The 24,205-nt window shown below is 42.8% G+C and overlaps 1 protein-coding gene across 1 annotated transcript in view; it reads left to right on the top strand.

Annotated features, from left to right (window-relative positions):
- The window catches only part of akap9 (A kinase (PRKA) anchor protein 9), a 353,045-nt gene that overhangs the window by 171,976 nt on the left and 156,864 nt on the right, over positions 1-24,205 (top strand). Inside the window, exon 23 of the mRNA XM_070880224.1 lies at positions 6,470-6,696. Within this exon, the coding sequence (XP_070736325.1) occupies positions 6,470-6,696 (227 nt within the window). The remainder of the gene's footprint in view (positions 1-6,469; positions 6,697-24,205) is intronic.

Raw genomic sequence — 24,205 nt, 5'->3', positions numbered from 1 at the left:
AGCTATGATCTTATTGAATGGCGGAGCAGGCTCGAGGGGCTAGATGGCCTACTCCTGTTCCTAATTCTTATGTAATCTATACCTTCAAGATCCTCCTCTCTTGAAATGTACAAATCCATAGCATCACACCAGGAATACCCACCATCATGTCACAACTGGTTAACCATCATGTCCAAGGTGGTGAGTAGTGTTTACTAAATCTCCGCTAACAGCAATTTAATTAACTTATGCAAAAAAGGAAACCGAGATAGGAAGTGAGTTAAAGGACAGAAAACAAAGTGTACTGGGTAATGGATTTTTAAAAGTGTATTCCACTGCTTCAAAGTTTATCCAACGTTCCCTTAAAAGATGCAGTTGTCTCTGCATCAACTACTCCATGTCAAAGCATTCAGTGCTCCAACAATCATCATCTCATTCTCTGACTTACATTGATAATATCTCATCATTGAATCCCCAAGCAGAGGGAATAATCTTGTCCTACACACCCTTCATAATTTGAAAAACTTCTATTAGGTATCTTCTTAAACTTTTAAGCTCCAATGGAAATAGTCCCAGTATCTCAAAATCTTTCCTCATAACTATAGTTTTTGATCACTGGCAGCATCCTACATTCTACACTCCATGCTTTCTATGTCTTTCATCCCTGGGTCTCTCCACATTCTTCAGTATCTTTCCATGAAGTTCACACTCCTATTCCTTTTTTCACCTCCCTATTGTTGTCAAGATGTTAGTTTCCTGCTTAATGTGGTAAGCAGTGAATAATCCCTGATGTGCAAGGAAGCATGGAAAGACTTATTTAGTAAGTTTTCCTGTTTAGTGGAGATTGAATACGATTTTCAGTTTACTGGATCTGTTAAGCTGCCCGTCTGATTATTTCGAAACCACCAATGGCCAGCAGCCTGCTTTAAAACAATTTGGAAAAACTGGTGGTTCAGTAGAAATATATGGCAAAGCCAGTTAGCACTCCTGCATTTGAGTCAGTTGTTGTGCACTGAAACCCCACTCCAGGAGTTGAGCACTTAATTTAGGCTAACATTCCAAAGCAGCATTGAAGGAATGTTACCTTGTCACAGACAGTGTCCTTTGGATGAAATGTGTTCAGATGGATGTTGAAGATACATGGCATTATTCACAAATGAACATGGAGATCTCCGAGTGTTCTGGCCAACATTCATTGTTCAAATAATATTACTGAAATATCCCCAGATGAACTAGTTATTAATTCAAAAACGCTGCTTTATGTAGCTATATAACTGGAAATAAATCAGTGTGTGAAGTAATTTGAGAAGATTGAGTTGATCAGGTGCTATATCAAGAGAGGCGTGAGTCTGGGGCCCAAAAAAGGCAAGGGCTCGGGGCAACGCGGGCCAGCCCTTACTGCTATATGTGTGCGCGCTAGGTCCGTGAAGCAGACCTAGTGGTAATCCTTGCCACTGGACCAAGACCTAGCTCTGTCAAGTCCGTGTGGTAGCTGGCGTGCAACGGTCACCACACGTTAAAAAAAAATCCACGCACAGGCATCTTCCGCCCTCCAAGCTGCAGTTCGGGATCGGGAATATTAGGTCCTTAATTGAAACACCTGTGAACTCATCCCTTTTTGGCGTGGAAGCAAGTCATCCTCGCTTCAAGGGACTGCCGATGATGATATAACTGCAAATTGTTCTGTTCTTAGAAGCAGTTATCAACTTACAACATTGTATCAGAGTTAATGTCAAAGAAGTATAGCTGCAGGTGTGAGATTTTTGTGCGGGGGGTGCAGGAGAAGGAGGAGAGGAAAAATGAAGGAAGTGTATAAAGGAGAGATGCTGAAAAATGGAAGAGAATGATGCATCAGGTAGAGAAATCAACTAAAGTCATCAGATCCTAACTCCCTACAGAATGGTTCAGGTTCTCGGTCATTCAGGAAAATGTTTTCAGAGTCTGGCCTCCCTTTAGTTAAGTAGTATAGCGGCACCTATTGGTTTGATAGTAATCAATATGATGTGGCCTGACCAATATTTATTCCTCAATCGACATCACTAAAACAGATTATCTGGTCATTTATCACGTTGCTGTTTATAGTACCTTGCTGTGTGCAAATTGGCTGCCACGTTTTCTACATTACAACAGTGACTACACTTCAAGAGTACATCATTGCCTGTAAAGCGCTTTGGGACGTCCTGAGGTCATGAATAGCACTATATCAATGTGAATCTTTCATTGTTCTTTCAGTTATATGGTTTTGGGGACTGTTTTTACCTAAATATCTGTAATGTAAGTAGTAATACAAAAGCAAAATACTGTGGATGCTGGAAATCTGAAATAGAAAATAAAAATGCTGGAAATACTCAACTGGTCAGGCAGCATCTGTGGAGAGAGAAACAGTTAACGTTTCAGGTCAATTACCTTTTGTCAGAACTGGAAAATGTTAAAGATGTAACAGGTTTTAAGCGAGTACAGAGGCAGGGAAAGGGGGAGGGGGAAGAAAGAACAAAGGGTAAGGTCTGTGATAGGGTGGAAGGCAGGAGAGATTAAATAACAAAAGTGATGATGGTGCAAGGTGAAAGGAAATCGTAATAGGACAAGTAAAGAAACAAAAGATGTGTTTAAAGGAGGTGTAAATGGGAATAACAGAATCATCAGCAACAGCTGCACTCTGGAAAAAATAGGGGCAGAGGTTATGATCTGATATTGTTAAACTCAATGTTGAGTCCAGAAAGTTGTAAAATGCTTAATGAGATAAATCCACCGACTCCCGCAGCTATCTTGACTGCACTTCCTCCCACCCTGCTTCCTGTAAGGTTTCTTCCATTCTCCCAGTTAGCCTTTTCCATCACATTTGTTCCGAGGATGCCACCTTCCATACCAGTGCTTCCAATATGTCTTCCTTTTTCCTCAAACGAGGAATCCCCTCCACCATGGTTGACAGGGCCTTCAACTGTGTCCGTTCCATTGCCCACACTTCTGCTCTCGCCCCTTTCCCCTCCCTCCCAGAACCACAATAGGGTTTCCCCTTGTCCTCACTTTCCACCTCACCAACCTCCACATTCAATGGATCATCCTCCACCTCCAGTGTGATCCCACCACCAAACACATCTTCCCCTCCCTTCCCCTTTTAGCATTCTGAAGAGACCATTCCCTCTGTGACACCCTGGGTCCACTCCTCTATCACCCCCTCCCCTTCCCATAGCGGCACCTTGTGTAAGCAGAGGAGATGCAACCACCTGCCCTTTTACCTCCTCCCTTCCCACCGTCCAGGGCCCTAAACACTCCTTCCAGGTGAAACAGCGATTTACTTGTACTTCTTTCAATTTAAAATACTGTATTCGCTGCTCACGATGTGGTCGTCTCTACATTGGGGAAACCAAGCGTAGATTGGGTGACTGCTTTGCGGAGCACCTCCGCTCAGTCCGCAAGTGTGACCCAAAGTTTCTGTTCGTCTGTCATTTTAATTCTCTCAACCACTCCCACTCTGACCTTTCTGTCCTTGGCCTCCTACACTGTTCCAATGAAGTTCAACATAAGCTAGAGGAACAGCACCTCATCTTTCGATTTGGCACTTGACAGCTTTCCAGACTCAACATTTTGTTCCACAATTTCAGACCATAATCTTTGCCCCAATTTTTTCGGACTGCAGCTGTTGGTAATTATTTTGCTATTCCCATTTACACCTCCTCTAGACCATCTTTTGTTTCTTTACTTGTCCTATTGTCATCTCCTTTTACCTTGCACTATCATCTCTTTTGTCATTTAATATCTGCTGCCTTCCACCCTATCACAGATCTGGGACATTGAATAAATTTAAGACAGAAATAGACAGTTTCTTAAACGATAAGGGGTTATGGGGAGCGGGCAGGGAGGTGGAGCTGAGTCCATGATCAGATCAGCCACGATCTTATTGAATGGCAGAGCAGGCTCGAGGGGCCGTATGGCCTACTCCTGTTCCTATTTCTTATGTTCTTATGTTCCCTTTTGTTCGTTCTTCCTCTTTCCCCCCCCCCCCCCCCCCCCGCCCTGCCTCTGTACTTGCTTAAAACTTGTTACATCTCTAACCTTTTGAAGTTCTGACGAGAGGTCATCGACCTGAAACCTTAACTCTGTTTCTCTCTCCACAGCTGCTGCCTGACCTGCTGAGTATTACCAGCATTTTGTGTTTTTATTTTGTATGTAAATAGTTACCCTTATTTAAATTTTGTACAATTTATAATTGCTTGTAAGATACAATGTTATTTCACTTCAAAAAAAAATCTTAGATTTATATAACTGAGTTAGTGCAACGTACCTGCAAATGCCATGGAAAAGAAACATTTATGTCTGATGCCTGCGGAATCTTTAGGCTGGACATACTAAACTTAACTGAAGCTTAGCACAATGCAAAAGTGGATACTTGGCTATTATGGTAATCTAGGTTCATTACTATAGCTAGAAGTACTTGTACAATTCCCAGATGGGTGTATACCTTATACTTCCATAAAGAGGTGACTGCATAAAATTATTCATTGTATGTAATGGAAATTCTGGATTGCTGGTAACTCATACAGCGACAACAGAGTATCAGATGGCACATTCTTTCTTCCTCCATCTCAGAATTGGCCTTTAATTTGTAGCCTGCCTACCTCATTTATCAATGTAATCCATCTGATGCATAGCGATTTATAATTGGATATTGCTTGCAAGAGTAAGCTTGTTTTTAATCCATACACTAGTTCAGTCTTGTAGTTAACAATTATTTGTAAATACTTAGAAAAAATATTTTAGTACATCTTATTGCAAAAGTAAAACGTTTTCAGAGTGTTATAATGAGCAACATAGGAACAGGAGTAGGTCATTCAGCCCCTTGAGCTTGTTCGGCCATTTAATAAGATCATGGCTGATCTGTACCTCAACTCCATTTACCTGCCTTTTCTCCATAATCCCTTGCTATTTTCACCTAACAAAAATCTATCGAGTTCAGTCTTGAAAATGTCAATTGATTCAGCATCCACACCCTTTTGGAGGAGCGCGTTCCAGATTTCCACTGCCTCTTGTGTGGAAATAGTGTTTCCTGAATTCACTACTAAATGTTCTTGCTCTAATTTTAAGATTATGCCCTGTTGTATCTACCCAATCAAATCCCTTTATTATTTTAAACACCTAGATTAGATTGTCCTTCAATTTTTGAAACTCAGTGGACTACAGACCAACTTTATGCAACCTGTCCTCATAATTTAACCCTTTAAGCCCAGATATACTTTTCATGAATCTGCTACTGCCAAGGTCAATATAGGTGTCCATAACTGAAGATAGTACTCCAGATCGGGTCTGATCAAGCCTCTGTACAATTGAAACATCACTTCTCACTTTTGAATTCCAACCCCTTTGAGATAAAGGCCAACTTGCCAACCTTTTTTGTACCTGTGATTTTAATGATTTGTGTAAATGGACATCTAAATCTCGTTGCTCTTCCACAATTCCTAGTTTCTCACCTTTAAGAAAATATTCTGATTTGTCTTTCTTTGATCCCTCCATCTGCTGTAGTTGCTCACTCACCTATCTGTCCATGTCCCTTTGTAACTTGCTGCTCCCATCTACACAACTTATTATGCCTCCTAATTTAGTATCATCTGCATATTTGGATAGACAGCTCTATTCTTTCAACTGTCATGAATATATGTGGTGAAAAGCTGAGGCCCCAGTACAGACCTTTGGCGAATACCACATGTCACCAATCCGAGAATGCTCCATTTGTCCCTACTCTCTGTCTCTTACCTCCCAATCAATTACCAACATATGTCACAAGGCTACCTCCAATTCGATGTGCATTCAATTTTGATTATCTCTTGTGTGGAACCTTATCAAATGGGGAGTTCTGAAATTGATTACAATGTAACCTGTATAGAATAATAGTTTTTGTTCCTGAAGACCACTGCTTTTTATTCCTCTCAAATTGTGTAAAATATTTAGTGTATTCACAAATGGGGTTTAAAACCCTTGCAGGGGTATGGGGGAAGAGCAAAGGAGTGGAATTAATTGGATAGCTCTTTCAAACAACCGGCACAAGAACAATAGACCCAATGGCCTCCTGTGCTGTAAGATTATACGATTAACCCTCTTGTGGTGTATCTGTTGATCCTCTTCCCTTTTTCTCTATTTTTCCCAAACTTACTAAAATGTCTGTTTTTCTCTTCGACTTCAGTCTGCTGAAAGGTTCACGTCCAAAATGTCATGACCTGTCTTTTCTAATTACCGATGCTGGCTAATCTGTGTATTTAAAAAAAAAAAAAAAATTTATAACGTGCTGTCTGTATAGTTTAATAAAATAATTGGGTAATCCACAAATAAATATAAGTTCTTTTAGAAAATTTATCAAAAGTTAGCGTAACACAAAAACTTACATTGCTAAAATATGTTTTGAACTAAAAGTCTGAACAATTTCATAAATATTGCTGTGAAGTAGTAGTCTGTTCAATGGACAAATCTAGACTCTCATGACCTTTTACTTAATCCTCAGAAGAGCAGTCAGATTCCTATCATGGTAGTGACATAGGAGGTGATGATACTAGTATTTGGTCAGGAGGAACAGATGAAGGACTGGAGCTGTCTCATCGTTTCACACAGAGCATCTTCAGTGGTGGAGAACTGGATCCTGAGACTGAAGAGCTTGTACTAAATGTGGGAGCCCGTCTGCAAGCAGCTTTAGAAAAATTGCTGGAAGCTATCACTGAAACCACCTATCAGGTAACAAATGTTCTACACAAGTTGATTTGAAATATCTTAATTGACGAAGTTGTTGGGGTCAGGGGAAGCATTTTTTAGGAGCGGTCTATCATGGTTTGGGAATGCATCTGTGATGTCCCTTTATCCGTGACACCGGAAAATACAGTGGAAACTGGCCGGCTCGGAAGGCTGCATTCATAACTCTTCACTGAGTACAGTCACACCTCAGAGGAAAGCACAGGTATAGGGAGGCGAGACCCCACACTCCTTCCTAAAGTCCTCCACTTTCTCAGTCACCTATCTAGGGTCCCCATCAGTTGGGAGTTTTCATTTCAAGAAATTTTCCTGGACTTGGGATTGTAGGAAGACACAGTACCCTTTCGCCCTCACCACTGCAACATGTATAGGTTCCTCAAAAGATCACTCGTGCACTCAACCATCCCGCTTACTGAGTAGGTGCTAACTAAAATGTTTTCAGGCCTGGATTTCTTCAATGTTCTCAGCTCTTAACTCACTAATGAAGGAGTGGTACAGTAGCCACTGAAAGGCTCACCTGCATTCTAATTGTCCAACTCCCAAATGGAAACATGACTTCCTGAGTGCAGCAGAGGATGACAGGGAAAGTGTTATGAGAACTTTCCAGTGGATGATTACCTAGAAACTTACCCCCACGCCCGGTCACGCTTTTCAATCTCTCCTTCTTTGGCTTGGCATCCATGTTTTATTGATTATGTCTCTGAAGTGCTGTAGGGCATTTTGTTGTGTTAAAAGCACTGTACAAATAAAACTTTAAAAAAAATGTGGAAGGCTTTAATATGAGAGTTTCCCAAGCTTTAGAGGTGTCATCTCTGGAGACAACCAGGTCTGGATTAGAGGTCTTGCTTCAAATGACCAACAAACCAACATTTTTTCAGAGTTCGACCTGCCAGCCTACCTCTGGGATGTGTGTGTGGCAGTTTGGGGGGAGATGCACTCTAATTACCAGTAGAAGCCTTAAATATTACCCTGTTTACAGACTCTACAGTATTCCATTAGGTGAAGTGCACCTCTCTGGACACCAAACCCAAATCCCTGGAGCATGAGTCTCAAGTTGCTGTGTGCCATTGGGCACTGTGTTCTTTTAAGAGTCAAAACAGTTCTGCATGGCCTTAACCAGGCCAGGGTTAGTGTACCAGTGGATATATTACAAGCTATGGTTAAGGCTGATGATCTTGGTTTTCTTTGGAGTTGAATGTTGCCAGGACCAATCCCCTGCACGCTCACAATAGGTGGTCCTCCATGACGTTGATTTCAGGTTAGCCTGATTGCACTTGGCATCACTCCTGTGAGTTATACACAAACAGTGTTTTCAACTAGGCACGTTTTCCTATGTTAAAAGCACTATTGAAACATAGAAAATAGGTGCAGGAGTAGGCCATTCGGCCCTTCGAGCCTGCATCACCATTCAATGTGATCATGGCTGATCATGCAACTTCAGTACCCCATTCCTACTTTCTCTCCATACCCTTTGATCCCTTTAGCCATAAGGGCCACATCTAACTCCCTTTTGAATATATCTAACGAACTGGCCTCAACAACTTCCTGTGGTAGAGAATTCCACAGATTCACAATTCTGAGTGAAGAAGTTTCTCCTCATCTCGGTCCTAAATGGCCTACCCCTTATCCTTAGACTGTGACCCCTGGTTCTGGACTTCCCCAACATTGGGAACATTCTTCCTGCATCTAACCTGTCCAATCCTGTCAGAATTTTATATGTTTCTATGCGATCTCCTCTCATTCTTCTAAATTCCAGTGAATATAAGCCTAGTCGATCCAGTCTTTCTTCATATACCAGTCCTGCCATCCCGGGAATCAGTCTGGTGAATCTTTGCTGCGCTCCCTCAATAGCAAAAATGTCCTTCCTCAGATTAGGAGACCAAAACTGCACACAATACTCAAGGTGTGGTCTCACCAAGGCCCTGTACAACTGCAGTAAGACCTCCCTGCTCCTGTACTCAAATCCCCTCGCTATGAAGACCAGCATGCCATTTGCTTTCTTTACTGCCTGCTGTACCTGCATGTCTACCTTCAATGACTGATGTACACCCAGATCTCGTTGCACCTCCCCTTTTACTAATCTGTCACCATTCAGATAATCTGCCTTCCTGTTTTTGCCACCAAAGTGGATAAGCTCACACTTATCCACGTTATACTGCATCTGCCATGCATTTGCCCATTCACCTAACCTGTCCAGGTCCCCTTGCAGCCTCCTAGCATCCTCCTTGCAGCTCGCACTGCCACTCAGTTTAATGGCATCTGCAAACTTGGAGATATTACATTCAGTTCCTTCGTCTAAATCATTAATGTGTGTTGTAAATAGCTGGGGTCCCAGCACTGAACCCTGCGGCACCCCACTAGTTCACTGCCTGCTATTCTGAAAAGGACCTGTTTATTCCGACTCTCTGCTTCCTGTCTGCCAACCAGTTCTCAATCCACATCAATACATTATTCCCAATACCATGTGCCTTAATTTTGCACACTAATCTCTTGTGTTGGACCTGACTATAGCTGTATAAATGAAAGTTGTTGTTGAATGTACTTCCATTTTGCAATCTGATGGTGGTAACAAAAGAAAACATCTATAACCTATCCCTGAGTGCTGTTAGAGTGGATAGGAAACTACAGAATGGTTTGTATTAGGAGTTGGGCTTAGACATAGATGCTCGCTGTCATTTGATTTATTTAATCTAATACTGGAAGCAGTAATGAATCTTGCACTAAAAGATGATATTGGAAGGGTCTCCTAATGTGGCAAGATTTGAAACAATATCAGATGTGGTGATGACATTGACCTTATGGCAACACCTTAAACAAATGTGCAGAAACTAACTAAGATGTACGTGGAGAGTAGAACATTTGGATTATTCATTAACAAAAAGAAGGTAGAAGTTATGAAGCAATCACTATCTGCACATTATTACATGGATCTGAGTGTTGGAACATCAGAAAAGTTGACGAGCAACATATGCTAACAGCAGAGATAAGTTGGTTAAGAGGAATACTAGGAGTGTACAAGTTGCAAAAGATCAAGAATGATATAATAAGAACATCACTTGTACAGAAGATCCAAGAAAGAGGACGGCAATGGTTTGGGCACATTTAAAGAATGGAAATAGCACGAATTCCTTTCATGGCCCTGCATACAGAGAGAGGTACGTGGAACAAGAAGCTAAGGAAGCATTGGATAGACAATGTCAAGAACGACTTATCACAGAAAAGGATACGAATGACTGAAGCGTTTTCATTTAGCCTGCTGGGCAGTTCATTGGTTAGCATCTAGGCCCCAAGTTTCGGCCTCAGTTGCTCCTGATTTTTAGGAGCAACTGGTGTAGAATGGAGTATCTTAGAAATCGGAATTCTCTGCATTTAGTTTGCTCCAGTTCTAGTCAGTTAGAACAGTTTCACTTTGGAACAGAATTTTTTTTTCAAAAGATGACATGTCCGGCCACTTACGCCTGTTTTCAAAGTTTCGGCAGTGAAAACTTACTCCAAACTAACTTAGAATGGAGTAAGTGAAGATTTTTGTACGCTCGAAAAAACCTTGTCTACACTTTAGGAAATCAGGCGTAGGTTACAAATTAGGCATAGGGAACGAGGTGGGGGGGGAGGGAAGTCATTAAATTCTACAATCAATCCTTAGTTATACTTATACAAATATTATACAAATAAATCCAACCTGAATAAAAATTTATAAGCAAAGAAAAGATTAAATAAACCGTGTTCCTACCTGTGTGAAATAGCAGCAGCCTTCAAGCTGCTGTGCTTCAGGCAGGCCTTTCATGTTGGAGACAGGCAGGGGTGTGGCATCAGTGTCTCGACAGCAGCGGCAGCAAGCAGCCATCGAGCTGAGCTGCAGTGCTTGAGGCAGGCCTTCATTCTCTTCGTGGCTGGCCGCGAAGGAGCAACACCGGACGGAGTCCAGGCCATTCGGCCATGAGATATCAGCGGCGTTAGTGGCTGGCCGGCAGCTGAAGAATCAGCAGTGGACCGACGTGAGGCCATTCGGCCATGAGATAGCAGCGGCGTCAGTGGCTGGCCGACAGCCGAAGAATCAACACAGGACACACGCAGCTCATTAAGGTTCTTGAGGCCATTCGGCCACGCTTTAGGGGCGGCGTCAGTGGCTCGACGGCAGCCGAAGATACAGCAGCAGCCTTCGAGCTGTGAGGGGGACTGAGGCCATTTGGACAGGGAGAGGCAGCCACATAGACAGTTTTATACTTAAATTAGCAGAATGGATGCTGCATTGTCAACACCACGTATTATGCAATGGTTCACCATCAATTCACTGCATAGGAGAGAATTAATTAGAGCTCACCGCACCAGGAACGTCATAGCCCTAGTTTGATGGGCAGGGGACCTTACCCACGTCAACAATATCGAACCAGGCGCTCGTACCTGGACATGAGCGAGGCTGATTGTGTGAAAAGGCTGCGTTTTCGCAGAGAAGTTGTCACTGATATCTGTGATATGGTGAGAGCAGATTTGCAGGCCAGAAGCAGAACGCCAACTGCCTTGTCTGATGAAGTGAAGGTAACAGCTGCACTTTCTTTCTATGCCTCGGGATCGTTTCAGGCTACAACTGGAGATGTGTGTGCCATCTCTCAACGTGCAATACATGCCTGCGTTTACCAGGTCACGGCTGCACTGTATGCGCGAAGGAATGACTTCATCAATTTCCCAATGACCGCACAAGCGATCCATGAGAGGGCTGTGGGCTTCTTCAGGATTGCCGGCTTCCCAAAGATACAGGGCTGCATTGATTGTACCCACATAGCCTTGTGAGCACCTGTTGAGGAATCTGAGCAGTACCGAAATAGGAAAGGTTTCCACTCTATCAATGTGCAGCTTGTGTGTGACGACAAGCAGCGCATCATGTCAGTCGATGCGAGATACCCTGGCAGCACCCACGATGCATTCTTTCTGACATGTTTGAGCAGCAGCCAGAAGGGCAGAGCTGGCTACTGGGAGACAAAGGGTATGGCCTGACCACCTGGCTCATGACGCCCCTACGCGTGACATGGACAGAAGCTGACCGTCAATACAACATGGCGCACATTGCGACGCGCAGCATCATTGAGAGGACCATTGGCATATTGAAACAGCGATTCCGATGCCTGGACCATTCCGGAGGACACTTGCTATACTCTCCTCAGATTGTCGGTCATTTCACTGTTGTGTGCTGCATGCTTCATAACTTAGTCATCATGAGGCAGCAGGAGCTGGTAGTGGAACCAGAAAACCGACGTGAGGGTCCAGTGCATGATAGTATTACGGAAGACCAGGATGTGGATGATAACGACAACCAGGAAAGCATGCAAGTGCCTGATGCCGAAGCACGAGGTCGGAGGAGGGCCGTCCATCGTGCCCCTTTAACGATTGCTCGAGCCTTGCGCCAGCAGCTCATCCGTGAACACTTCAACTACTGATGCCTGAGGGCTCTGCGACCACTTTTGCATATGGACATGTTAATTCTTTGCAATTGTTCCTACGTTGTGTTGTGTTAATGGAACATGAAACAGTTTTAATGAAAAAATATTTTATTGAAAAGTTAAAGTCACTCTAATAAAATATTTGTTGTATCAAACTATACTTTTTAATATGACTCTTGAAGATCACTTTAAAAACTTTAAGATCACTTATAAACTTGTAAAGTTACAAAACACTTTTTATGTGAAAAATTTGACACTCTAAGATCACTTACACTTCAAGATCACTTTTTAGATGCAAAATTAAATAATTTACAGAATGTGAGAGCATATTTACACTAAGATCACTTGAAAACCCTGAGATCACTTATATGTTGTAAAGTTACAAAAGTTACAAAACAGTTTCATTGTGAAAAATCTTACACTCTGAAGAACACTTAAACTTCAGGATCACTTTTTAGGTGCAAAATTAAATAAGATACCAAAAAATGTGAGAGCATTTACACTATAAGATCACTTAAAAACCATAAGATCCCTTATAAGTTGTAAAGTTACAAAACTTACAAAACAATTTCAATTTGAAAAATGCTACTACAGCTATATCAAGAACAAGAACAAAAGCAGCAAAGAAAGGCTGCAACCATCTCTCATCCACATCTCAGTGAATGTTCACTTCCTCATGGGGGTGTCATTTGATTGGCTGGGCTGTGTTCCCTTATTGCAGCAGCTACCTCAACCAGGCCCTCCCTGACAGCCTGTGTCGACACTTGCATGCCCTCCCTGATGGCCTGTGCCGTCATTTGCATGCCCTCCCTGACGGCCTGTGCCATCGATTGCACTCCCTTGGACATTCCCTCCCTAAGTTCCCGTGTCGTTACTGCCATTTCTCCCATCAGGACCGTCAACTCTTCACCTACTGCACTGATGCCACCGATGAGTGATCGGGTAAGCTCATTGGTCTCCATACCCAATGCCACAACCTGAGTCGCATCTGTTGCATGCTGCATCTCAGGAGAGCGTGTCACCAATCTCCTTCTCCTCTGCCTGGGTCTGCCTTGTGGTACCACTACATTGGGAGGCGCGGGCACGGATGGTGGGATGCTCGGTGTTGCAAGCGGCACCACTACACAGGGAGGCGCGGGCTGGGACTGTGGGACGCTCTGTGTTCCAGACGGCAGAACTAGAGGGAGAGGCTCTGGCTGGAACGGTAGGATGCTCGGTTTCCAGACGACAGCACTCGAGTGCGAGCCATGGGCTGGGATGATGGACGAATGGATGTAAACTGCTCCATGATATCAGCAGCAACACTGGGACCCGAAGCATCGGAATCAAAACCATAGTAGGTGGAACCAGAACCTATGCGAGAGGGAGGTGCAGGCTCGGACGGTAGTGCACTGACTGTAGAATGCTGCATTATACCAGCAGCACCACTGGGACCCGCAACATCGGAAGCGAAACCATGGAAGGTGGAACCAAGACCTATGCTAGGGGCTGAAACTCTGATGCCCCTTGATGGGGGCTCATAAACATTAAATTGGAAGCTCTCCCCTGCAGACATTTCAGTCATCACTGCCATCATCCAGTCTGGATCGTCCGCAGCTGATTGTACTGGTTCTTGTTCTGTAGCCTCAGGATCCTCAGGGTTGGCAGCATCGTCGTCATCATCATGTTCTGCAAAATACATCAGAACAGTCAAATGCTTAACAGCAAGGGAGGGGGCCGGATTGGTGGCATGAGTACTCTCACACATAGCAGGCCAGGCAGCAGGTTGATTTAAAGGGCCATGATGCATTTTCAGGACTTACCCTCTTCCTCGCGTGCGGGCCCAGCTTGTGCTGTACCGATTGTTTTTCTCCATGTCCGACTCATCATAGCAGCTACCCTTTGTTCCAAGGGTGTCAGTGGATGCAGATTGGGCACGCCACCTCCTGTACGAGTTGCCTCCCTTTTGTTGTGGGCCAATTTCTTCTGCAAAGAGTAAAATATAACTTTTTACAGAGTGTGTTAGTCTGCAGGGTGGGACATACAGATAGCCAGGTTACAATTACGATTAAATTAAAAATGGGAAATATTACTTATACTAACTACTTGACATTTCTTTTTACACTGGCTTCCAGATCTCATGGTATGCACCACTGCGCAGTAATCTTCTGCAACTTGGTTCCAGCGTTTCTTCATTTCTTTAGGTGGCACTTTTATGCGACCTCTGTTGCTGGTATCTAGCTCCTGCCATCTCTGCTCAATTACATTGACTAATATCTCTACTTCCTCATGCAAGAAATTATTTGTTCTTGGTGGACGTTGATCCATTGCAAAGTTGAATTGGCACTCTTATTTCTCAAAACACACAGTCCTTAATTTGCATGCACCAATGCAGCACTGGTTCTGCAAGTTTAACAGTGAAAAGCTGAACACACTGATTTCAGCAGGTGATTTATTCAACAGTGCTGCTAAAAGCACTCCCTCACACACAGAAATATCACAAAAATTAAATTACAAGCCTTTGAAGGGGACCAAGAAACAAATCTTCACTTTTTCTCCAGTCCTTTTAAAAATGGCCGAGTGCTCCAACGTGCACGCGCAGGGTTGCCGGCACCACGAAGGCTCATTTAAATTGGACCCGCCCCCCACTACTTACAGAATCGGCGCGAGTGTTTGGCTCCGCCCCCCCGCTGAGAAGTGCGCGCCGCGCCAAGCAGAGATCGAGCTCCGAGGAGCCGGAGAATATCGAAGTTTTTTTTTTTAAGCGCATTTTTAGGCGCGAAGAACAGGCGTCCAGCTCGGAGGCGCGGGCCGAAACTTGGGGCACTAGTGTCCAGGTTCATGAAAGATACCTGGATGTTTAAATTCATTACTCTAAAAACCTTGGTCTAGAAATTGGGCTGCGACCATTTTTGGGCGCATAGTGAGGCGGGGTCTGGGGCATTATTCCTCCCGCACCTAAATGATGAAGCCCGAGGCTCTACCGATATTGGGCCTGGGGGATTCATTTTAATGTTTCCAGTGAAGCGTCAGGAGCCTGTCGTTGAAGAGAACTCCCAGGTTTGGGCCACTGATAGCCTTGCAGCAGCCCTCGGAAGTGTTGTCCGGGATCAGGACCTGGGTTGGGGATCGAGACTCTTGCTTACCTTCGTTATTGCAGGCAATCCCTAGCACTGGCACAGGCTGCCTCAGGGCAAACCAATCTTACAGAAGATGGCCACAAACAGGCATTAGGCCACTTATTTGCAGATTTAAGGGGCCCTAATGCCTGCTTCACGTGTGAATAAATTATGCCTTTTGTTTGTCCTTAAAGAATATGGCGGACAGCACACTCATGGCTTGGATGTGTGCACACGCCTCCTGTCCACCATATTGGGGGGCCTTACTAGCCTGAGTAGCACCTAAATAAGCGGGTGATACGTGAAACAATTTTTAGGTCCTTATCAAAGGTTCCTTACTTTAAAAGCACTGCTTTTATTTCAGTATTCAGTGTTCATGAGTTTCATGCTTGGTTGGCAGTTCAATCCTACATTTGCATGCAGATGGTGTAGTTACAAACAGCAGCTGTAATTTTTGCCCAAAATTATATGTATCTTTAATTGCAATCAAGAAATAAATGTGCCAACATTTTTTTTTTCCTATTACTATATATCACTTCCATAGAATGTAAAATTACGTTTAGCATAAATTTTTTTATGCAGTTAAATCCAAGAACCTTTTGCAGTGTAAGTAGTTACTTCAATTTGGGAACAAAACTTTAGATTAATCACCAAACAGTGGTTGATGAATTTAGTTGCAGCATGTATTTTGTTATTTTATTGCTTGGCTGGCAATGCATTGCAAAAGTTAGTTCATTCTACTTGTACAATGATTGCTTTCTGTGCCACTAAAGGAAGGGCTTTCTGTGAACCCTGTTTGCAAGCCAGCTGTTTGGAGTAATGTGCATCAACTTTCTTGACATCTTTAGTTGACAAGTGTTTTTGATGCTTGTATGGTCCAGGAAAATTTTATTTTTCCTCCAGGCATTAACATTGGATAGTAATCCTGTATTTTAATAGAACTTGCATTGTTATAGTGCCTTTCACAACTTCAGAACATCTCAAAGCGATAAAGTGTTTTGCTTCACGGCAATAAAGCGCAGGCAGCTATTAATGAATATGATATAATTGGGATTACGGAGACATGGCTCCAGGGTGACCAAGTCTGGGAACTCAACATTCAGGGGTATTCAGGAAGGATAGACAGAAAGGAAAAAGAGGTGGGGTAGCATTGCTGGTTAAAGAGGAAATTAACGCAATAGTAAGGAAGGACACTAGCTTGGATGATGTGGAATCTGTATGGGTAGAGCTGCAGAATACCAAAGGGCAAAAACGCTAGTGGGAGTTGTGTACAGACCACCAAACAGTAATAGTGAGGTTGGGGACAGAATCAAACAAGAAATTGGGGATGCGTGCAATAAAAGTACAGCAGGGCGACTTTAATGTACATATAGATTGGACTAACCAAACTGGTAGCAATACGGTGGAGGAGGATTTCCTGGAGTGTATTAGGGATGATTTTCTGGACCAATATGTCGAGGAACCAACTAGTGGGCTGGCCATCCTAGACTGGGTGATGTGTAATGAGAAAGGACTAATTAACAATCTTGTGCGAGGCCCCTTGGGGAAGAGTGACCATAATATGGTAGAATTCTTTATTAAGATGGAGAGTGACATAGTTAATTCAGAGACGAGGGTCCTGAACTTAAGGAAAGGTAACTTCGATGGTATGAGACGTGAATTGGCTAGAATAGACTGCTGAATGATACTTAAAGGGTTGACGGTGGATAGGCAATGTCAGATATTTAAAGATCACATGGATGAACTTCAACAATTGTATATCCCTGTCTGGAGTAAAAATAAAACTGGGAAGGTGGATTAACTGTGGCTAACAAGGGAAATTAGGGATAGTGTTAAATTCAAGGAAGAGGCATATAAATTGGCCAGAAAAAGCAGCAAACCTGAGGACTGGGAGAAATTTAGAATTAAGCAGAGGAGGACAAAGGGTTTAATTAGGAGGGGGAAAATGGAGTATGAGAGGAAGCTTGCTGGGAACATAAAAACTGACTGCAAAAGCTTCTAAAGATATGTGAAGAGAAAAAGATTAGTGAAGACAAACGTAGGTCCCTTGCAGTCAGAATTAGGTGAATTTCTAATGGGGAACAAAGAAATGACAGACCAATTGAACAAATATTTTGGTTCTGTCTTCACGAAGGAAGACACAAATAACCTTCCGGAAATACTAGGGAACCGAGGATCTGGCAAGAAGGCAAACTCAAGGAAATCCTTATTAGTCAGGAAATTGTGTTAAGGAAATTGATAGGATTGAAGGCCGATAACTCCCCAGGGCCTGATAGTCTGCATCCCAGAGTACTTAAGGAAGTGGCTCTAGAAATAGTGGATGCATTAGTGATCATTTTCCAACAGTGTATCGACACTGGATCAGTTCCTATGGACTGGAGGGTAGCTAATGTAACACCACTTTTTTTAAAAAAGGAGGGAGAGAGAAAACGGGGAATTATAGACTAGTTAGCCTGATATCGGCAGTGGGGAAAATGTTGGAATCAATTATTAAAGATGAAATAGCAGTGCATTTGGAAAGCAGTGACAGGATCAGTCCAAGTCAGCATGCTTGACAAATCTTTAGAATTTTTTGAGGATGTAACTAGTAGAGTGGACAAGGAAGAACCAGTGGATGTGGTGTATTTGGACTTTCAAAAGGTTTTTGACAAGGTCCCATACAAGAGGTTAATGTGCAAAATTAAAGCACATGGTATTGGGGGTAATACATTGACGTAGATAGAGAACTGGTTGGCAGACAGGAAGCAGAGAGTCGGGATAAACTGATCCTTTTCAGAATGGCAGGAGGTGACTTGTGGGGTGCCGCAGGGCTCAGTGCTGGGACCCCCAGCTATTTACAATATACATCAATGATTTCGATGAAGGAATTGAGTGTAATATCTCCAAGTTTACAGATGACACTAAGCTGGGTGGTGGTGTGAGCTGTGAGGAAAATACTAAGAGGCTGCAGGGTGACTTGGACAGGTTAGGTGAGTGGGCAAATGCATGGCAGATAAATGTGAGGTTATCCACTTTGGGGGCAAAAACACGAAGGCAGAATATTATCTGAATGACGGCAGATTAGGAAAAGGGGAGGTGCAACGAGACCTGGGTGTCATGGTACATCAGTCATTGAAAGTTGGCATGCAGGTACAGCAGGCGGTGAAGAAGGCAAATGGCATGTTGGCCTTCATAGCTAGAGGCTTTGAGTATAGGAGCAGGGAGGTCTTACTGCAGTTGTACAGGGCCTTGGTGAGGCCTCATCTGGAATATTGTGTTCAGCTTTGGTCTCCTAATCTGAGGAAGGACGTTCTTTCTATTGAGGGAGTGCAGCGAAGGTTCACCAGACTGATTCCCGGGATGGCAGGGCTGATATCTGAGGAGAGACTGGATGAGAGGGGATCTCATAGAAACATATAAAATTCTGATGGGACTGGACAGGTTAGATGCAGGAAGAATGTTCCCAATGTTGGGGACATCCAGAACCAGGGGTCACAGTCTTAAGGATAAGGGATAAGCCATTTAGGACCGAGATGAGGAGAAACTTCTTCACTCAGAATTGTGAGCCTGTGGAATTCTCTACCGCAGGGAGTTGTTGATGCCAGTTCATTAGATATATTCAAGAGGGAGTTAGATATCGCCCTTACAGATAAAGGGTTCAAGGGGTATGGAGAGAAAGCAAGAAAGGGGTACTGAGGTGAATGATCAGCCATGATCTTATTGCATGATGGTGCTGGCTCAAAGGTCCGAATGGCCTACTCTTGCACCTATTTTCTATGTTTCTATGGGCCCAAGTTTCCACACGCGCCTAGAACGGCGCAGTCCCGACCTGGACGCCCGTTTTTCGCGCCACAAAGTGCGCCAAAAAAAATCTTCGGTATTCTCCACCTACTTGCAGGTCCTCTGGCCCTCGGCGCAGCCAGCACGAGCTGTGGGGGGGCGGAGCCAGATCCCTGCACTGAAAACAGTGCCGGGACCTCTGCATATGCACGCTACAGTGGGCACGCAAGTGCAGTAGCTCCAGGCGCCGAACTGTGTGGGAGGGGCCCGAAGCACGCAGCCCCTAGCCCTGGCTGAATGGCCTCGCTGGGGCTGCGTGAATAAGGCTCCTCCCACGGCCAGCTCCTGCTTCCCCCCCCCCCCGACCAGACCCGACGCTCGCTCCCTGCCCCCCCCTGCCTCCGGACCAGACCCGACACCCGCTCTTCCCCCCCCCCCCCCCCATGCCTCCGGACCAGACCAGACCCGACTGGATCCGACCTGACCTCCCTCTCCCTCCTCCCTCTCTCTCTCCCCCTCCTCCCTCTCTCTCTCCCCCTCTCTCCCTCTCTCTCTCCCTCTCTCTCTCCCCCTCTCTCCCTCTCTCTCTCTTCCCCCCCCCCCGACCCGAGCCTCCCCGACCCGACCCAATCCAACGCCACCTACCTGTAAATCTGGTGCTGGGGACGTTTCAGCCTTCGGTCCCGAAAGGCCTGCCTGAAGCACTTTCACACAGATAGGATGATAGTTTATTGAATCTTTTCTTTGCTTATAAATGTTTATTCAGGTTGGATTTATTTGTATAATATTTGTATAAGTATAAATAAGGATTTATTATAGAATTTAATGACTTCCCTTCCCCCCCCCTCCCCCACCACCTCGTTCTGGACGCCTAATTTGTAACCTGCGCCTGATTTTTTAATGTGTAGAACAGGTTTTTTCAGTTCTACAAAAATCTTCACTTGCTCCATTCTACTTTAGTTTGGAGTACATTTTCACTGTGGAAACTTTCAAATCAGGCGTCAGTAGCCGGACACGCCCCCTTTTGAAGAAAAAATTCTGTACCAAAGTAGAACTGTTCTACCTGACGAACTGCAGAAAAAAAATGTGGAGAATTGCGATTTCTAAGATAGTCCGTTCTCCACCAGTTGCTCCTAAAAATCAGGCGCAAATCATGTGGAAACTTGGGCCCCAAATTTCTATGAAGTGTAGTCACTGTTGTTTCGTGGTGAAATGCGGCTAGCCAATTTGCCCACAGTAAGGTCACACGAATAGTAATGAGATAAATAACCAGATATTGACGACTCCACCTGTTACTCGAATTGTGTCCTGTGAGAAAACAGGCGGGGCTTCGATTTAACGTTTCATCCGAAAAACAGTGCAGCACTCCCTCAGTACTGTGTTGAAGGATCACCCTAGATTTTTGTGCTTAATCTTTGGAGTGGAGTTTGAACTCACAACCTTCTAACTCAGGTGACAATGTACCACTGAGCCAACGCTGACATCTAATTTTGGAGATTGGAATTAATGTTCTAATTGTGTTAGCTTTAGGTCTTCTGAAAAAAAATGTAAACTTCTTGGCGCAGACAATTTGCTCTTGAACTGACGTGGATGTGGAATCCTGTTTTACTGGCTGTGTGTTGACTGACCTTTGTTTGCAATCGCACCTGCCAGGTTGCTTGGAGGTATTAAAGATAAGCCACTCCCTCTGTTTTGCGTGCAAGATCTAAACCCAGGAAGCAGTCCGTATGTATAATCCAAGTCCAGGAAGCAGTCTGCAGCTCTTGTGCTGCTCAAAAAAAGGGCCATTTTTGAAGTGTGTGCTCAACGTTGCATATTCTCTGTTGTATGAAGACATTAGTAGGATACAGGAGGATCCCCAGTGATCTATTTACCTGCAGTGAGCCAGACAATCCTTGGCTGACTACTGGCTGGATTTCTTCAGTTACACTGGTTTGCTACAGATGGTTTCTTTAAATCAGCAATGAACTTTATTGCTATGGTGACTGACTATTTGGCTCATCATCCATGCATCTGAGTGTGGTGAATGGATCTTTCTTCTCTAAAGCATTTCTGAAGTTGATAAAAGGAAGTCATCTTGTCGTAATAAGTGATTTATCCACCTGCTGCAGTGGTTGTTTATTACCTGTTCACTGTTTGTTTCACAACTTGCCTTGTGATCACCCATTGGATGGAACTTGTTTGCTTGAGTCTCGCATAAAGTGACAGCAGATATATTTGTTCGTTGGTATTGCATCTGGTTAATGTCTCAAAAGTTGGTGTTGATTTTGACAAGGAGTAGGTTCATTAGTAAAAGAATAAGGATGTTTGCTGTGAAATGAAAACCCACCTATGAGGGTTGCTTGAAATGCTTGCTGATATGGAGCCTCAACGATGTAGTGCTTCTGATATTTTGAACAATGTTTGGCCAGAAGGTAAAGAAGATGAAGTTTATGAAGTTGAATCACGAATCCCATTGCCGCGGCCAGTTACTTTTCCAATGCATTTAACGGAAATAAATTCAATAGTGGTGCATACTGAAATCGGTCATTACAGTGATGATGTAGATGGACACGTATTAAAAGTAATTTCGCAGATTTCTTTGCCTGCACCTCCATACACGGTAAGTACCAAGACTTATTTTTTTCTTATCTTAAAGTACAAGAGAAATGGGTTAATAACCAGTCTGTATTAAAATTGTTAGTGTGTTATTGCTTCAGTAAAATTAAACTAATTGTAAAATATACACTTGAAAAATATTTTTGTAGAACAATTTGGTTCTACAAACTTAGTGAATTTTTAAGAGATTTCTGAATTTATATTAATAACTAATAATTTGAGTTAAAATAATTGCATGCATTCATAGATCATCTCTCATCCTTTGTTGCTATTTTTAACCTTTGGCGATTTAATAATTTTGTTTAAAATTGTGCAAAATTAGACCACTTAGTGAGAGTTGAAATTTCTGACTTTTGGTTAGTTTGGAAACTTAACTTGCTATTTTCAAGTTTTATATTGAAAAGCCCTTATTGGCCACTTGAGCATTTACAGTAGTATTTGTGTTACTGGATCATTCACAAAATACAGATTAAGCAATGTTCATTCGTCTTGTACTTTGCTTAATATAAATGTTATGTAAAACAAAGTGTATTTTGAATGTGAAATCTCCTCTTAAGTTGCTAATTAAAGATAACTAGCTGGTGAATATTTTGAGTGCAGCCATGTTTTTATACTGAACACAGTGGTCCCTGGAGTAGTGAATAACTGAATAGTACTCATGAGCTTTCTTCTTGAGATATGAAGTGCCAGGTGGATTTTATTAGATGCAGACAATCATCCAGCACAGAAGGAGGCCATTTGACTCATCATGCCTGTGCTGACTCTTTGTAAGAGCCATCCAATTAGTCCCACTCAATGGTTTAAATTTGTTAGGATCCTCCTTTTGGCTGATAAGAATTTTTTAGCTCCTGAGAACACATTGCTGTATTTTCTTAAAATATTACGTTTCTTGCTGGAGTATAATTGTTACATCATATATTTCACAATGTACTATATTATTAATTTCACAAGGCAGATAAAACTAGAAGTTAAACTCTTTTATATAGAGTAGAGTACAGAGCAGGTAAGTGGTACATCCACATTAAGTATTGACTTTAAATTAGTATAGCATATCTCGCTGATAATTGTGTTCCTGTTTTACATGAGCAATCAAAGACCTGAAGCTCACCAGATTTTGAATTATGGACATCTTTCTCATGCGAGAGATTATAAAGATCTGTTGAGTGCCATCTTATTCTGTGAGGATTGTTGTACTGAGATTTCAGATTCTTTCAGGATGCAGTGTTCACACTACATAGTGGAGGGAAAATTGCGGTCGGAGGCTTCCTGCGGGCGAACGACTCTGACCGAAAACATTTTTACGAAAATACCTGGTGGTCCCAGAGGAACGTAAGATTGCACTCTGAGGCCTAGTTTCGCAGTCCAGCGTATGGGAACATGTCTTCCAGGATCATATGCGTATTCTGGGATCATGTGCACCTGGACCACCAATCACAATTTAGTATTCTCATTCATAGTAATGGGAGCTCCAAGTGCCCATTACTATCAATGAGAATACCCCTAAAATCAAATAAAACACAAACCTAAATTTAAAAAAAATCCACTTTTTAAAAATTAATAGAAATTGCATTAAATTAAATGTTTGAGGAAAAAAATTTTAAAATTAAAAAAATATATTTTAGTAGTGTTAAAAATAAACTTGCCTTCATAGGGTTTTTAATATAAATATAAGCAGTAACTTAATGTTTTAAAACTCTTATGCTGGTAAAAGTAGGCTATACGCCTGCAGAGTTTGAAGGACATTCCCTAGACAGGAGTTGAGCAAACAGCCGCGAATGTCCTTCTCCCAGGGATGCATGCGCTGAAATTTTGACAGATCGCAAAAGCCGGTTCTCGGCGCATACACATTGCGCGCCGAGAACCGGCATTTCCGAGGCCCCGTCGGGTACGTGCGCTCATCGTACGCACCCGGAGAGTCCGCAATTTTCGGGCCAGTGATTCACATGCATCTAGGATGTTTTTCATTCCATGAGGGAGGATGGTTTGTGTAATGCTGTGTGAAATCTTGTGTACATATTTATTAAAAATTGATAGTTTTGAATGAGGACAAAGATTGGAATTTACCCTAGGATGTTGAAGTTATTCTATGCTATTTTAGACCATGGGCTAACACATTTGCATCAAATTCCTGTGTATGCTATTTTAGTAGAATTGTTAATCCATTTAAAATTGAGGTTTATGAATGTTGTCACTTCTAATTACATTCAAAGCTAGTTATTCAGAACTTTTTGTATAAAATATATGAATTATAGTTTGCAAATTTAACTAAATAATACTATTAATACTCATTTAAAATGATTTCCAGAGAATTATTATAATTGCTTGAAACTATCATTAAGGAAGAAATAGCGGGACATCTAGATAGGAATAGTGCAATCAAGCAGACGCAGCATGGATTCATGAAGGGGAAATCATGTTTAACTAATTTACTGGAATTCTTTGAGGATATAACGAGCATCGTGGATAGAGGTGTACCGATGGATGTGGTGTATTTAGATTTTCAAAAGGCATTCGATAAGGTGCCACACAAAAGGTTACTGCAGAAGATAAGAGTACGCGGAGTCAGAGGAAATGTATTAGCATGGATAGAGAATTGGCTGGTGA

This window comes from Pristiophorus japonicus, chromosome 5, assembly GCF_044704955.1.
Source record: "Pristiophorus japonicus isolate sPriJap1 chromosome 5, sPriJap1.hap1, whole genome shotgun sequence".
Taxonomy (NCBI): Eukaryota; Metazoa; Chordata; class Chondrichthyes; family Pristiophoridae; genus Pristiophorus; species Pristiophorus japonicus.
The sequence above is the reverse complement of the archived record's forward strand: the minus strand, read 5'-3'. Positions and strand labels throughout refer to the sequence as shown.